The 17,410-nt window shown below is 42.7% G+C and overlaps 1 protein-coding gene across 1 annotated transcript in view; it reads right to left on the bottom strand.

Annotated features, from left to right (window-relative positions):
• ESX1 (ESX homeobox 1) overlaps window positions 1–6,605 on the bottom strand; it is a 36,160-nt gene extending 29,555 nt beyond the window's left edge. The window contains exon 1 of the mRNA XM_021678353.2: window positions 6,503–6,605. Coding sequence (XP_021534028.2) covers window positions 6,503–6,605 — 103 coding nt within the window. The remainder of the gene's footprint in view (window positions 1–6,502) is intronic.
• Between the last annotated feature and the right edge of the window lie 10,805 nt (window positions 6,606–17,410).

The raw sequence follows: 17,410 nt of genomic DNA, 5'->3' as shown, positions 1-17,410 counted from the left end.
CCGGTACCAAAAGATTGGGATCATTCCCTGCCTATTTTCAGACCACAATGCTTTGAAACTAGAACTCAATCACAAGAGGAAAGTCGGAAAGAACTCAAATACATGGAGGCTAAAGAGCGTCCTACTGAAGAATGAATGGGTCAACCAGGAAATTAAAGAAGAATTAAAAAAATACATGGAAACCAATGAAAATGAAAACACAACTGTTCAAAATCTTTGGGATGCAGCAAAGGCAGTCCTAAGAGGAAAGTATATAGCAATACAAGCCTTTCTCAAGAAACAAGAAAGGTCTCAAGTACACAACCTAACCCTCCACCTAAAGGAGCTGGAGAAAGAACAGCAAAGAAAGCCTAAACCCAGCAGGAGAAGAGAAATAATAAAGATCAGAGCAGAAATCAATGAAATAGAAACTAAAAGAACAGTAGAACAGATCAACGAAACTAGGAGCTGGTTCTTTGAAAGAATTAACAAGATTGATAAACCCCTGGCCAGACTTATCAATGTGGTATTTTAAAAAGTACAATTGTTTCGTCCCCCATTGCTTCTCATTTTGCTCACCTTACCCTTTTTCTATATACTCCAACAGTTCTGAAGTAGTTAGTCTTTCAGTCCTGGGAACATTCCCCTTTCTCATGTATCCGTTAGGTAAACTTTTGTTTATTATTTTTTTAAAGATTTTATTTATTTATTTGACAGAGAGAGAGTACACAAGCAGGGGGAGCAGCAGAAGGGGAGGGAGAAGCAGGCTTCCCGCTGAGCAGGAAGCCTGATGTGATGTGGGGACTCGATCCCAGGACCCCGGGATCATGACCTGAGCCGAAGGCAGACGCTTAACTGACTGAGCCACCCAGGCACCCCAGTAAACTCCTTTTAATCCTAAAAGTACAGTTCAAATACTCTTGCCTACACGAAACTTGCAATCACATGAGTAAGATAGACATCAAACAACTAAGGAGATTTATAAAATATTTTCAAAAGTGATGAATGACATGAAATAATAACACAGGGTTAATTGAAAGAATAATTGGTTGTGAAGTAGACTCCTCTGAGAGGTGACATGTGAGCTGACACCTCAATCATTTGAAGGAGCCAGGGAAGCAGAGATCTGGGAGAACATTCCAGGATAGAGGAAACAGAAAATGCAAAGACTCTGAAGGAAGGAATAATTTGGCTTATTGAAAAGAATATGTGAGAATGGAACGAAGTTAGCAAGAAAGGTAGTGGTTGGTATAGGCCAAATCTTGGAGGGTCTTTTAGTTATAGTAAAGAATTGGGATTTTATTCTAAATGTGATGGAAAGCTTGAAACCATTCCATCATGTATAGAACCAAACCCCAGTTCTTTTCTTTTCTTTTTTTCCCAGTTCTTTTCTGTGGCCTGCCAACCCTGCACGATCTTCTTCCTCATCCACTTCTCTTCCTCCCTGCTGTCTCTGTTTAGCCATCTGGTGTTATTTCTGTTCCTTAAACATGTCAAGATTGTCCCTGCCTCAGGACCTTTGCACTTGCTGTTCTCTGTCTGGAGTATACTTTCCCCAGATCTTCCCATGCTTGGCTACTTCTCATTGCTCGAGGTTCAGCCTAAAAATTATCTCCTAAGGGAAGCCTTCCCTGGCTCTCTTAGTTTCCTAGGGCTGCCATAACAAATTACCGTAATTGGCTTAAAACAACAGAAAATTAGTTTCATAGTACTGGGGGCTCAAAGTCCAAAATCTAGGTGTCAGCAGGGAAGTCCCCCTAAGTGCTCTAGTGGAGAATCTTTCCTTTCCTTTTTTCAGTTTGTGGTGGCTCCAGGTGTTCCTTGGCTTGTGGCAGCATCACCCCAATATCTGCCTTCATCTTCACATGACCTTCTTCTGGATCTTTATGTCTGTATCTTCTCCTTTTCTGTTTCTTATAAGGAAGCTCATCTTTGGGTTTAGGGCCCACCCTAATCCAGGACGATCTCATCTTGAGGTGTTTACCTAAATTATATCTGCAAAGACTTATTCCAAATAAGGTCACATTCTGAAATTCTGGGTGGACATCTCTTTTTGGGGGCCACCATTCACTCCATTACACTCACCTTTCAATTTAAGTCAACCATCTAGGCACTTCCTAGTACATCATGTTGCTTGATTCATTATCTAAATTATCTTATTTATTTTCCTTACTTATTGTCTTTCTCCCCTAGACTGTAAACTCTATGAAGGAAGGCACCTCATTTGTCTTGTCCACTGTTACGTCTCCAGTGCCAAGCACATGGCAGACTCTCAGGAAATATTTGTTGAATGAATGAAGGAAGGGATGACAAATTGAAATCTGAAGAGTGAATGGTGTTGGTCACACAGAGAAGGGTGGGAAACAGGGAAGTGTATAAGAGTATTTCCAAGCAGAATGGGCAGAGGCTAAGAGGTGATAAGAGAGTATGACTGGAACATACAATTTCCTGGAGAGGGGGGTAGGGGACAACCAGAACCCAAAGGGCCTTTTAAGTCATGTTGAGTGGTCTTTCTGAAGTCCACCAGACTGGGTGACTCCAAGGTCTCTGCCCTGGATACATACAGGTGGGACTCTCTCTGGGCACACCCCTCCTCACATGGATCCTCACCTTTTCTGTATGCCTATATGATCTGGCTCCTTAGCAGACTCTTTACGTGTTGGAACTGGAAGCTGAGAAAGTTCTTTTTGCGGGCCTCTGAAGGTGTTAGTCTCACAGGGCTTCTTGTCGTCCCCTTACAGAGGCTATTGTAAAACTTCAGTGGTTTTGTCAAGGAAACCCCGTGACCTCTACCATCATTTTCAGCACATGATTTCATAACCAAATAGAGAATGGAAGCCTGCAGGAGAGAATTTCCTACCTGGAGTTGTGAGACAATTCAGCTAGCTAAGGGATGTGCAAAATTTCCTGATTCCCAGGGCTTAGAGTTTGAAAAATGGAAGTGGCAGAAATGAGGCTGGAGAGGTAAGCAGGGGCCAGATCATATAGGCACGTTACAATATGTTCACCCTTCTTATCAAAAGTGTATAGGTCCTATGCAAAGTTAGGCAGATGTGGTGCCTGTCTCCTGGCAGTTTTACCTGAGATTTGTCTCCTGGGAAGTTTTGCATTGTAAGATTAAGACTGCACTTGATGAATAGTACTTTTCCCCCTGTTTTTATTTGACCTAACGATAGGTGAGAATCAATAGTGCAGTTTAATGAATATTTATTGTGTACTTAGTAAGAACCAGGGATTTTTCCAATGTGCTACCTTAAACCAGTGCACATTTACTTTGAATTCTCATGCTTGATCTTTAAGAAAATCATGAGAATTTTTCATTTTACTCTATAATATTGCTGAGTTTTTTTTTTTTTTTTTTAAGATTTTATTTACTACAGAGAGAGAGAGCGAGAGCACAAGCAGGGGGAGCTGCAGGCAGAGGGAGAGGGAGAAGCAGGCTTCCTGCTGAGCAGGGAGCCCTGGACCCTCGCTGAGCCCAGGACCCTGGGATCATGACCTCAGCTGAAGGCAGATACTTAATAGACTGTGCCACCCAGGTGCCCAAGTTTGTTTTGATACACAAAGAATTTTGTCCCCTCCCTTCTCCCTCTTTGTGTAAAATGAATACTTCAGGGAGTTCCATATGCATCTTGTGGCTTCTTGCATCCCATTTACTCCCTCAAGTTCTAGAATATTCCTGTCCTTATAAAAGCACCTCTCTTACACAGATGAGCCACCCGGAGTCCAGAGATATCCTGAAGCTGAGTCAGTGTCATATACCTACCTTGTGCCGAGCCAAGATTTGAACTCAGCTCTCTCAAGAATTGTTTCCAATGTATCACAGCCATTCAGGTTTTGGGGACTTCTTTTTTAAAAAAATTTTATTTAAATTTAATTTAGTTAACATAGAGTGTATTATTAGTTTCAGGGGTAGAATGTAGTGATTCATGAGTTGCATATAACACCCAGTGCTCATTCCCTCCAGTGACCCACAGCTGTTTTTTTCCTAGAGTTAAGTGTCTCTTATGATTTACCTCCCTGTTTTTATCTTTTTTAAATTTTTCTTTCCCTTCCCCTATGTTCATCTGTTTTGTTTCTTAAATTCCACATGTGAGTGAAATCATATGGTATTTGTCTTTCTCTGACTGACTAATTTCACTTAGCATAATACCCTCTAGTTTTATCCACATTGTTGCAAATGGAAAGATTTCATTCCTTTTGATGGCTGAGTAATATTTCTCTATCTATCTATCTATCTATCTATCTATCTATCTATCTATCTATCTACCCACCTACCTACCTACCTACCTACCACATCTTCTTTATCCATTCATCTGGCAGTGGACATCTGGGCTCTTTCCATAGTTTGGCTATTGTGGACATTGCTGCTATAAACACTGGGGTGCAGGTGCCCCTTCAAATCAAATGGTTTATATGTGGTCCAGCTAATTGGTAATATTGGGCTGAGAAAACTGTTCTGTCACCATAAATATTTGCTTGGGGGAAACAGCCCCCAATTTTCACAAATCACTGTGAGATGAAAGAAAAATATGACCAGTATCTTGTTGGGTAAAATATTTTGAGTTGACAAAGCATTCTTTCACTTCAGGAAATTGGTTTTAGTAGAGATTTTTTTCTATTTTTTAAAAGTAGGCTCCACACCCAGCTTGGAGCCCAACGTGGAGCTTGAACTCACGACCCTGAGATCAAAACCTGAGCTGAGATCAAGAGTCAGATGCTTAACCAACTGAGCCACCCAGACGCCCCAGGAAGTTGGTTTTAAATGATCCATATACTTGAGCCCTTTCTTAGGCCTAAGGCAGTACTGTGTCACTGCTGTTTGGGATTACATTTCTTACCCTTCCCTCTCCTCCTAGGCTCAGGTCATGCCTCAGCATTTTATGGCTTCCTGATAGATTTTTTGCGATCCAGAAAGACACCAGGTTAAAGGAACCAAGTGCTCAACAACTCTGTCTTGGTAGCCGCCAAGAGATGCCGCTGAGCTAGGGGAAGGATGCATTTGCCTTGGCGCCTTTATTTGCATGCCAAGCCTAGCTGCCAGTGGGGGTGGGGGGTGGTAGTGGTGGTGGGGAGGGGTGGGGGAAATGGTGGGGCTATTTGATGGCCTCTTGAGAGCAGTACAGAAAGGTGGTGGTAAGTGGCCCAGGCTCAGGGTTTGGAGGAGACAAGTAGGCATTTCCAGCTTCTCACAGCTATGTTCTTGTTTTTGTTAAGCCTGTGTGCCCCCTTTCCACATGACCAGTATGCTTGAGAAGTCATTCAGCTTTGACTGGCAAGGGCTTGCCATTTCTGGATTTAAATAGATTTAAATAGAGTCTAACAGGGGCAGTTGCATTTCCTTACTTTGGAGAGCTATATTTTCCTTTCGCAGGTTAAAAAAAAATGCACATGAAAAAGCCCTAACTTCATTATGCTTCGGTCACAGCAGGGAATTTATAGCAAGAGCCCAGCTGTTTGCAGCTCATGCCAGCGTTTTTGATCCTAACGTAATTGAGCTCACATTTTTGAATCGGGAAATAATATTCAGAGGAGCAGACTTTGGAGTTTTCAGGTTTCCAGGCCAAGCAACGGATTCCTGAATCTATTTTGGGTTGTTTTTCCCTTGTACCTTTCCCTCTTCACCCTTAGAGCTCTTTGCTCCTTTCCTGGAACTAGGCCTATGCCTGTGCAAATCTCTTTTCTGTACACATGCTGTTCTAACCGTCTTTTTGATGGGAAAAGAACCCCCATGATTTTATACCTTACCTCTTGCCTTCACTACTTAAAACTCCTTTCTATTAATTGGGCCTCCATACATTCAAGCAATACCCAGTATAACTTGTGTTTTTTGGGCATGGGGGCCAGACAGTGTGCTAAGGGCTTTATATGCATTATCTCTTCTGATCCTTCCAACAGCTCTCTGAGGAAGGCCCTGTTATTGCTCCCGTTCTATGGATGAGATCTCTGAGGCTCAGAGAGGTGAACTAACTTCTCAAGGACACACAGTGGTGGAGTTGGGCTTCAAGTCCAGGTCATGGGGATCCAGAGCCAGTAGTGTCAGCCCTGCTGCTGTATTGAACTGACCACTTGAAACAGCCTGCCAAGTGTTAGATTCTGCAGGCGGTGATAAGGGCAAAAACACATAGGTTTTTTAAAAAGATTTTTATTTATTTGACAGAGAGAGAGAGAGAGAGAGCAGGAGCAGGGTGAGGAGCAGAGGCAGAGGGGGAAGCAGGCTCCCAGCTGAGCAAGGAGCCCGATGCAGGGCTCCATCCCAGGACCCCGGGATCATGACCTGAGCAGAAGGCAAATGCCCAACCGACTGAGCCATCCAGGTGCCCCCAAAACACATAGTTTTTGTCCCCACAGAGCCTGAGTTGGAGCATAGGAAAGAGCCAGCACCTCATTTCTACCAGCTTGGTGGGGTTCTTGTTAGAGTCAGATGAAATGGCAGGTAGAAGCACTTGGTTCAAGGTAGAGTGGTATATGGATGCTGGTTATTGGTATCATACCCATCACAGCCCAGTCCTGAGCCAGTTACCTGCATGTCTGGGAGGGCAGGCATATGGGAGAGTGGCGCAGTGCACACCGGTAACGTCACAGACTTGTAGCATCTCTTCTTGAATATGGAACTTCTGCCGCATCCTGGTTAGCCTGGCATTACACACTTCCCGTTCAGCTGGGAAGATATTATATAGCTCTTCTCATGTAGCAGGTGTTGTTCTAAGCCCTTTACAACTATGAACTCACTTGCTTTCATTTGCAGGATTGTGTGTTAACGTCACAGTCCTAGATTCCCCGTTCTCCATCAGTAACCAAGTCCTGTTGATTCTACTTCCTCAGTAGCTTTTAGACTTGTCCACTCTTGTCCAGCTGTGCTGCCTTTGCTACTGTTTTCGTTCATGTTTACATCATCTTTCCCCTCCAGGATCCTAGTAGCAGCCTTCCTGGGCTTTGGCACTACTGCTCTTAAGCCCTCACCCTTCCCAAGAGAAGAGAGGGCTTTTAAAAAAAATTTTTTTAAAAATTATGTTATTTTATTGTTGCTATTCTTGCTGGTTTGGTTCTTATTCTCTCTCTTATCCTATTGTGCTTAACAGAGTCATTCCTCCTCTTTTAAACCCCCAATCTGGTTTAATCTCTGAAACTTTGCTTTCTGCTGTTACTGATCATACGGAAGGGGGTTATTAATGACTGGGAGGGGAGGATGTAGGTTGGAACTCTCAGTGTGCTGTGAATTATTTCCCCTATTGCAGCGCAGGAACGATTCCTGGGTTTCCCATGCCTCTTCAAAGTCCTCTTCTCCTTGAAATGAGGCTCAGGGCTGCATTCAGCCCCCACCGGTGGGGTTCAGGGCAGTTTCAGTTTCTGTGCATTTGTTAGCCTATCCCTGCTGCTCGGTAAAGGGGAGATGGGGCATGAGGAAACAATGCTGGCTGTGGATGATACTCTGCTTTTTCTCAAGAAGAGCCCAGTGAGTAATGCATCAGGCCCTGAACATCCTGGAACACTAACCTCAATGTCATTGTCAGCTTCTCCCCAATCACAGTCATTTCCAGGTAATGGCTCAGTCTAGACATGGGTCCCCCAAACCATCCAAATGGAGAGGGGGAGGGGGAAGGGAAACTGTCCCCAACACCCAGAGTACAATTTAGCCAAGGAGATTTATTTTCACTTTGATTTGGAACATAAATACTGTAAATATCCTCCACTCTGTTAGCCCCCCCCCTTTTTTTTCCAGAGCTATAGTTAATGGGCTAACTTTCTGGCTTGGCACTTTATCAAGTTGATAGAACTGTTTAATGAAACCCACGGAGATTGGACAATTTAGTCTAATGGTCAGTTGCAACCCTTGATGTAAGTAATTTCCAGCAATACTGTATGCATCAAATGTCCAACCTGCCAGTGGTTATCAATATCCATTATGCTTTTGGTTGGCTTGAACCATTAATAACCTGTCAGATTAAGCAATTAGGCTGTCTCCACTTGCCAGAGGAAATTGTTTTCCCCTAACTGATGATATTGGTTTTGTGGTTGTGCAGATAAGTACTTGGTCAAAATGTTTGGCGCATTCCTAGCTGGGGAGTGAGTCTTTTTGATAGATAAGGAGCAGGAGCTGAAATTCAAGGGCCTGAGAGGAACCCTGCAGACAATCCCTGGGAAAATGTCATTCCAGTGTACATTATAAAAGTAGCTTAATTATTACTGGTGCTCTCCAGTGGGGGATTTCATTTGATGTGTCACCCAGGTGGGACCACATGTCTCCACGGAGCCCTAAGCCACAGAATTCAAGTTTGATTAGATAGGTGAGCTATCCTGGGTTCTTTGGAAAGCACATCAGGGGCACTCTTGGGGCTTTGCCGTTTTGTACACTTTCAAAAGCAAGATGAAGAAGAGAAAAGAGAGGGGAAAAATTCAGTGGAAACAATTAACCCTCCTCTATGCTGTTTGCTTCTGGTATCTCCTGTATTTTTTGGTTTTGTGATTTTCCATTTCCATTTTCATGTAGCGGTACAGGAGTGCATGTTACTTTCTACCTTTGTGTTTTTGCACATTCTAGTAACCTCGCCTGCTGTGCCCTCTTTCTCCCTTTAACTAGTTTTCATACAACCAGCAACTTGAAGACCTGGCTTGAAAACCCCTTCTGGGGAGACCTTCCAGAGGAACTTTACCCATTCTGATCACACGTTTACTCAAAGTCTTATTCCTGTGTCATCATTTCACATTTATCGATGCATTGCTTTTATGTTGTTTTTAAAACTTTGCATTTTTATTTTTCCTAATTACAAAAGCAATATGAGTGCAGCTCAGAAAACAGAAAACACATTTAAGCACAAAGGAGAAAACCAAAAATCACCCATAATCCTACCACCTGTAGATCACCAGCTGTATGTCATTCATTCATTCATTCATTCAGTTAGGATTTATTGAGCAAGGATTTTTTGGCTGTCTTGGAAGTTTTGGAGATATCATCGTACACAACATGGTCACTGTCCTTGTCTCCATGGAGGTTGGAATCTAATGAGGATTTTTCCCATCATCACAAATTAAATATGCACTTACAAACCGTGTTAAATGTTATGATAAAAAAGGAGTGTGTTGTGAGCATGTACGGGAGGGGGACTGATCCTGGTCTAGACATTAAGGAAGGGCTTCCTGCGGAAGTGACCTTTGAGGTGAAATCTGAAAGTTGATCAGGAAATAGTTGGCCAGGGAGGTTTGAGTGGTGGGGGAGTGGGGAGGGGAGGAGAGGGGAGGGTGAGATGGTAAGATCTTTTCTTTTTTTTTTTTTTTTTAAGATTTTATTTATTTTTTGGAGAGAGAGAGAATGAGAGAGAGCAAGTGCACAAGTGGGGTGGGGGCCAGAGGGAGAAGCAGACTCCCTGCTGAGCAGGGAGCCTGATGCGGGACTCAATCCCGGGACCCCAGGATCATGACCTGAGCCGAAGGCAGACACTTAACCAACCGAGCTACCTAGGCGCCCAGGAAGATCTTTTCAAGCTAAGGTGATAGCACGTGGGAAAAAATATCAGTGACTAGAGGGAATATGGGATGTTCTAGGACAGGGGTGGGCAAACTAGACTTGCCAGAACACTACCTGTTTTTGGAAATCAAGTTTTATGTGCAGACAGTACGCCCATTCATATACATATTATCTATGGTTGCTTTTGTGCTACAACTGTGGAGTTGAATAGTTCTGACAGATACTGTCTGGCCCCCTGTAAAGTCTAAAATATTTGCTCTCTGTCCCTTTACAGAAAAAGCTTGCCAACTCCTGTTCTGGGATCTAAAAGAAGGCTGAGGTAACAGGAAAGGAGGAATGTGGGGCATGATGAGGCTGGATCTAAGGCAAGGACCAGACAGAACCTACAGGTTAAGGGTTTTTTTTTCTTATTATGTTAATCACTATACATTACATCATTAGTTTTTGATGTAGTGTTCCATGATTCATTGTTTGCGTATAACACCCAGTGCTCCATTCAATATGTGCCCTCTTTAATACCCATAACCAGACTAACCCATCCCCCCACCCCCCTCCCTTCAAAAACCCTGTTTGTTTCTCAGAGTCCATAGTCTCTCATGGTTCGTCTCCCCCTCAGGTTAAGGGTTTTAAACTTCACTCTAAGAATAATGGAAAAGCACTGAACCATTTTTAAAAATATTTTACTTTATTTGTCAGAGAGAGAGAGTACAAACCTGGAGAGGGAGAGGGAGAAGCAGGCTCCCTGCGGGGGACTCCATCCCAGGACCCTGGGATCATGACCTAAGCTGAAGGCAGGTGCTTAACCGACTGAACCACCCAGGCGCCCCAGCACTGAACCATTTTAAGCAGGGGCTTGAAAAGTCCTGTCCTTCTAACACATACTGGTTTTTAATAGTTTGTAATTTGGCAGTTCATCTTGTATATTTTCCCACTCTTCAGTTATATAATCTTTAATGGTGTGTCTACAGCTTCATCATATGGATCGTGAAATTATGTGTACTCAGCAGTGAACATCCTGTGCATACTGTTGCTAATTTCCTAATAATTTCTTAGAAATGGAATTGTTAGGTCAATGGGTATGTAGATTTTAAAGGCTTTTGCTTCTCCTCTATTTCCATTGTTCTAGAAGTGATGCTTATTATGACCAGCAAGGTAGAATACCTGGTGCCCCACTCTAGTTAGACATTTAATATATTTGGCAGTTTACACAAGAAAAACGATATCGTAGTATTGCTTTTATGTGCATTTCTGTGATTACTGGAGAGGGTAATATTTATTTCCCATAAGTGTTACATTTCATCTTTTGTGAAATGCTTATTGATATAATTTGCTTATATCTCTATTAGGATATTTATCTTTTATTATTGATTTTTTATGAACTCATTATATATTGGGTACATTAACTCTTTGGCATCCATATTGTAAATATTTTTTTTCAAGCTTGTCTTTTGCCTTTCCATTTTACTTATGGCATTTTGAGGACAATTTATGAATATTTAGTTAGTTAATAAGCCAATTTTTTCTTTTGGATTTTCTGCTCTTCGGGTTATGTTTGGAAACACTTTCTCCACACTGAGATTATATAACATGCACACATACTTTCTGCTAATTTTAAACTAGTTTTTCTTTATATTTCAATCTGTAATCCATTTGGTATTTATTTTGGTAGTGGCATGAGATAGATATTTAACAGATTTTTAAGGAGGGGAAACTCATTTTGGGGGAGAAGAAGAAATACCTCTTAGAAAAATTGGGAACTCTGTGATTAGGAATCTCAAACACTGTATCTGGAGGAAAAATCTGTTTTTAAAGATTTTATTTAGAGAGAGAGAGAGCACAAGCAGGGGGAGTGGCAGAGGGAGAGGGAGAAGCAGACTCCCCGCTGAGCAGGGAGCTCTACCCAAGGCTAGATCCCAGGACCCTGGGATCATGACCTGAGCCAAAGGTAGACGCTTAACTGACTGAGCCACCCAGGTGCCCCAGAAATAGGGTTTTTGGATGAGATTCAGGCATTTGAGATATTCCAAAACCAAACAAGTTTACTTAGTGTAGAACAGAATTGTTAAGTACGTTTTCTGAAAAAATCACTCCCCCGACTCCAAAGTTGATATCCTCAAACCACTTCCACCTCTAAACACCTACTACCCTAAAGCCTCAAGCCTCATTACATCAAGAAGGACTCTTAAAAATGTCTTTTTTGTGTGGAAGGTGTTTATGCAATCTTTTGCTCATTTATCTTGTGTGCATTATGAGGCATGCCTTTCAAAGTAGAACTGTATTTGTGACTTTAAATGTTTCCCTTACTTTTATTTATTCTTTGTCTTGTAGAGGACTCATTGTTTTTTTATTTTTTATTTTTTCATTGTTTTAATTATTTCACAAACACATATAATATCTACTATTTCATAGACAATGTTTTAAGTGTCTTAAAAATATTAACCTGTTTACTTCTCATAACAGCCCTATGTCTTCATTTTGCATATGAGGGAACTGAGGAACACTGAGGTTCAGTGACTTGTTCAAGATCACACAAGTAGCAAGTCACCACCATATTCTGTTTCCTTTATGGTGGTGGGAAGTATTAGGGAGGAGGGAAGGATTATTTTAGGGGATAGAAAATTCCCTCTGTGGGGCAGAAACAAATGCTACCATAGGAACAAACTGAAGTCTGAATTCATAGACACCATTATTCCATCTCGAAACATGAATCACATAAACCTTTTCAGTTCTATTCTATGTCTACTTTAACAGTCCTATCAATGCCTATGTATATATTGGATGTGTGCTTTCATTGTAAGTCATCTAGAATCTCTTTAGATGCAGGCAGCATATAAATTAGATTAAAAGTCTGAAATGTGCTCAGAGCATTTCAACTGAAATAATCTTCAGACAAGAGAAATTAGTTTTTAACCTTAAAACAAATGAAAGTAATTTGTACAAATGTTCATGGGAGTTCTGTAACCATTAAAAGCTGGAAACAACTGAGTAGTGAGAGGTGGGTGGCTAAAGAAAACCATGCGTTCCATCAATGAGATGGAATACCCCGTGGATATTAACAATAACAAATATGGGGACAATATTGATATATGGACACTTGTATTTGAAGAAATATTCTGCAAAAGGCAGAATAAAAATAGTAGGTACACACATAAATATGTGACGATATATGAATACATATGACACTAATGGGAATATAATTTGGATTAATTTTTGTAGCTAAACACAGCACTGTTAGGGGTTTGGGGATAGGGTACTTAAAGTCATAATTAAAAAACACACTTTTTTCAGGCAGAAAGGAGTTGCCCCCTGATAATCACTGTTGTACTTTGGGCCTAGGAAGGGGTCTCAAGGATATTTCTGGGTGGTCTGGAAGGGGATTTCTTCTCTAACATTTTCTTGTAAGGTCTTGCTGTCGTCTGTGTTCAGGAGCTGCATAGTGAGCTGCTATTTGGAAAGGATCCAGTCCAGTATCTTGTCATCGTCAGCTGGGCACGAGGAGGCCAATTTAGTGGAAAGCTTGGCAAGAATGGCTTTAGGGGAAAGGCCAAGGTAAGAAAAGTGGCTCTGATGGAGGCTGTGCAGTTAGAAATGAAGTCCAAACTGAAGCATGGTGAATCCCATCCAGTTCTGGCAGGTGTGGGGAATATGGTAAGGCAGCCGAATGCTTATTCATTCTACTACACAAGTGCAGGATAAATATAACAAGATAGAATGGGGTGGTATATCGGCAGCCGAATGCTTATTCATTCTACTACACAAGTGCAGGATAAATATAACAAAACCTCAGATGGAGATCAGGTGAATCCAGGGGACACTCTTAGACTAGGGAGTGGCAGAACCAGGGCCAACCTATGGGGAGCGGTGCCAACAGCAAATGAGGCAGGTAGCTGGAACCCACAATTTGGCTGAAATGCAGGGCAAGGCTTTCCTTACCACTGGGCACCAAAGCTCTGAGGAGAATGGAGCTGCCCTGAGAAGTGGGCAGAAGGGGGCCAGAGAAATTCTTGTTCTCTCTTCCAGAGGTGTTTGGTGGTTGTGGTGGTTTTAATTATATGTGCTCCAATTCTTGGATATTCCTCCCTTCAGGAGGTGGAGCCTGATTTCCTTCCCTTGAATGTGGCTGGTCTTAGTGTCTTGCTTCTAATGAACAGAAATGATGGAATATCACTTCCAAGATCAGGATATGAAAAGATTGTGGCTTCCATCTCGGGGACCCTCCTAGACCACTTACTCTGGGGCAATCCAGCTGTCATGTCATTGAACAGCCTTGTGGAGAGGCCCCTGTGGGGAGGAACTGAAGCCTCCTTCCAGAAGCCACATTCTTCTTCAACTTCTCCAGCTCCCTTGGATGACTGTAGCCTTGGCCTACAGTTGCAGTCTCCTCACAGACCCTAAGCCAGAACCATCCAGCTAAGCTGCTCCAGGATTCTTGACCCTCAAACTTGCTATGTTTATTGTTTAAGCTGCTAAGAGTTTGGATTATTTGTTATGCAGCAGTAGATAATTAATAGAGTGGTGGCCTCGTGCCTGATTATATTGTGGAAATGTCTGGCACCTCGTGCTAGTGCTAGGGAATAGCCAAGATAGAATGGGGTGGTATATCGGCAGCCGAATGCTTATTCTGAACATCTGGGATGGAGCTGAGATGGGGCAGCTACTGACAGTACTGGATGGTAAGTGTTCAGTGAGATACTGGTCTGTGTATGCTGATGAGAGGTACCTATTTTTCTTCTCTGTGTGGGGAAGTGGCGCAGGAAACATCTCAGCTGGTTGGTCCCAGAGTACCAGGGTCAGGAGCCCCAAAGTGTGCTGCATGATGCTTAGTGCCAAGTGAAGAACTGTGGTTGGGGCTGGAGGGAACAGAGGGAGAATGCCGTTGAGCTAAAAAGGCAAGTCCAGAACAGACTGTTAAGTGAGGGAGCCTAAGGGAGTTGAATCTGGAGGCAAAGCTGAGCTAAAGGACCAGAAATGCTAGCGTGAAGAGCAGAGTGACCCAGCAAGAGGTGGATTATCCTGCATTCCGTCCACACATGTTGGGGCAGAGGGCACACACAGTGGCACACACCAGGAGCAAGGCTCTTATAGTTCTGACTCAAGGTTATATGGGTGAACTAGATCCAATTGGGCCAGGCAGGTTGGGAAACGGAACTTGACTCTTCTTCTTTCAGTGACTTGAGGGGAGTTGGGGGTGGTTGTTGAGTCTGGGTTGATAGTCCATTTCTATTTCACCCCTCTGCTTCAAACATTGTTCATTAACTGGACTTTGGAGGAGTGAGGATCTATAATAAGGGCTCCGTTGTGTCCTGCAACATTGGAAATATGTCACATGTCGCTAGGCTATCCTTGGCTCTGGCTTCTGTTGAGGCTCTGATGGTCCTTCCTGAGAAACTTACATCTGGATATGTTAAATATCTCTAGAGGGCCTCACAGCTGGTGCTAAAATACGTGTTCAAGTGTCTGCTAATTCTGTTGACTAAATGCTGCATGGTCCTCTCAGCAGAATGACATTTCACAGCTTTCAGCTGCCATTAATCATTGACCTCAAGAGCCTCAGGGTTCGGTACCTAATCCATCAAGCTAGCCAGGCACTTGAGGCACTTTAAGACTTTGAATAGAAATAGACTCAAAGACATGCTGTCCCCAAAAGCCATTCCATTCCAGAATGATTAAATGTCTGTGCCCCCAGAGGTTTTCTATGATAGTTTAGAAGATTGGCACAAATATACCCAAACAAATTTTTTTTTTTTTAACCTGTGTGTTCAGGCAGCAAAACCTTGATGGAGATGAATTTGTGCCATTGCAGCTTTCTGGGGTATCTCTGAGATGCAAACTCTTTGTCTTAGCTGAACTGTCATTTGGGCATTTAAATCCCCCCCTCCAGAGGAGGGATTTGGAACTTTGAGGTCAAAAGCAGATATTTGAAAATAATGGTACTTTGTGTTTTAGGTGAGTTTGCCAGTAAGGAGATGCAGAGCAAACTAGGAGACGTGAGCCAGTTGGCACCTTTAGCTCATCTGGCTCTTGGGTCCACTCCTAGCTAAGCTCCTCAGGGACATTCTCTGCTATAAAACAACCCTGTATTCCTTCTGGCATAGTTGAACAGTGTAGCCAATCTCTGAAAATTATTTTGTAATTTGTCTCTAAGGTTAAAGTTCAATTAAATATACTGGCTAAGTGGATTTGCAGAGTCAGCTTACCAGCTTATATGGTATGACAAACAGGGCTACTTAATCACCAAGAAATTCATATTCCTCATCTCTATGGAGTTGTCACTGGGATTGTGTTTCTGAGCTCCCTTTGCATCTAGATGGTGCCATAGGACTAATGCTTGCTGATGGAATGTGAGCAGAAGTGATTTGTGTCACTTTTAGAAGAAGGTGTTCATTCTAAAATCTCTTTCCATTTCAGACAACATACTGGCCTTGGCATTAAGTGTGTTTAAGATGGATGAGTCAAAAGATGTAAGGAGGCTGGGTCCCTATATTTCCATCTGAAAAGTCAACTGCTGACTGGGATCATCCACATTGGACTGCTAGGTGAGCAAGAAGTATATTTCTATTGTGTTGAGCCCTAGGTTTATTTGTTATGACAATTAGCATTACCTTAATCAACATACATGGAGTTTTTAGATTCTTGGGTAAAACGTGTTTTGTAGGGTTATGATTAGATAAGTTGTATCCTTGGCTAAACTGATTTTTTTAACTCAGTGTCAATAAGGTATGAACAACTCTGTCCTAAATATTTAATGCTACCTCCTCATCCTAGTTCATTCATTTATTCCACAAAAATGTATGGAGGGCTTAGACTGTGCCAGGTGCCATGCTAGGTAGGCACTGGGGATATAATACTGATCAAGACAGACATAGTCCCTACCCCTGTGAACCTTAAAGTCTATAGATGAGAGATGATGAATTCTTGAACTAGGACAATGGAAGGGGGCCTGGAGAGGAGGGGATAGACTAGAACAGTGATTCTCAAAGCGTGATCCTTGGGCCGTCAGCCTTCTAATCACCTGGGGAGCTTATAAAAATGTAGACTTCAGGTCCTGTCCCTATAAAATCTGAGTTAGTAGGACTGGAATGAAGTCCAAGCAATTACATTTTTAACAATCTCTCCCCAGGTGATTCTGGTACAGAATTCCATTTGAGAGCAGGGGAGGGAAAGAGAGTAGAGGTGGGGGGAAGGGAGGGAGAGGGAGGAAGTGAGAGAGAGAGAGACTGAGATTTAGAAGGTAAAGTTGACAGGCCTTTAATGACTACTTGGAAGTGGTAGTTTCGAAAGAGAAGGAACACTCCAAGGTTTCTGGCATGAACCACCGGGATGGGGTGATGGTATGTGCTTGGGATAGGCAATATAAGAAGAGGGGCTGGTCTCTCTAGGGGCGGAGATACAAGTTCAGCTTTATACTTGATGAGTTTGAAGCACCCATGTGCTGTTCAGGTGGAGATGCAGTATGTTTGGCATGTATGGTGGGAGTTGAAAGTGAGATTGTTAGAAAGACAGGAGAGCAGAACTGAGCCTGGTAGCTGTTAGGTATGAATTGAGATGCAGTCCCTGCTTTCAAGGAGCTCACAGTCAAGTGATGATGTATAAGGCTGATCTCAAGGTATACTGGGTGGCTTAGTGTGATTCCATCTCTCTACTATAGACACAACATTCTGGGTTGCTGAATATAACGGAAAAAGTGGGGGTGAATTTAACAAAAAAACATCTGGCCATTTATCTATCTATCTATCTATCTATCTATCTATCTATCTATCTATCTATTTATTTATTTGACAGACTGAGAGAGAGAAAGATAGCAAGAGAGAGCACAGGCAGGGGCAGCTGCAGGCAGAGGGAAAGGGAGAAGCAGGGAGAAGCAGGCTCCCCGCTGAGCAGGGAGCCCAATGCAGGGCTCCATCCCAGGACCCTGAGATCATGACCCGAGCCGAAGGCAAACCCTTCACTGACTGAGTCACCCAG

The sequence above is a fragment of the Neomonachus schauinslandi genome, chromosome X (assembly GCF_002201575.2).
Source record: "Neomonachus schauinslandi chromosome X, ASM220157v2, whole genome shotgun sequence".
NCBI lineage: Eukaryota > Metazoa > Chordata > Mammalia > Carnivora > Phocidae > Neomonachus > Neomonachus schauinslandi.
Note: the sequence above shows the minus strand (reverse complement) of the source record. Positions and strands in the feature narration are given on the sequence as shown.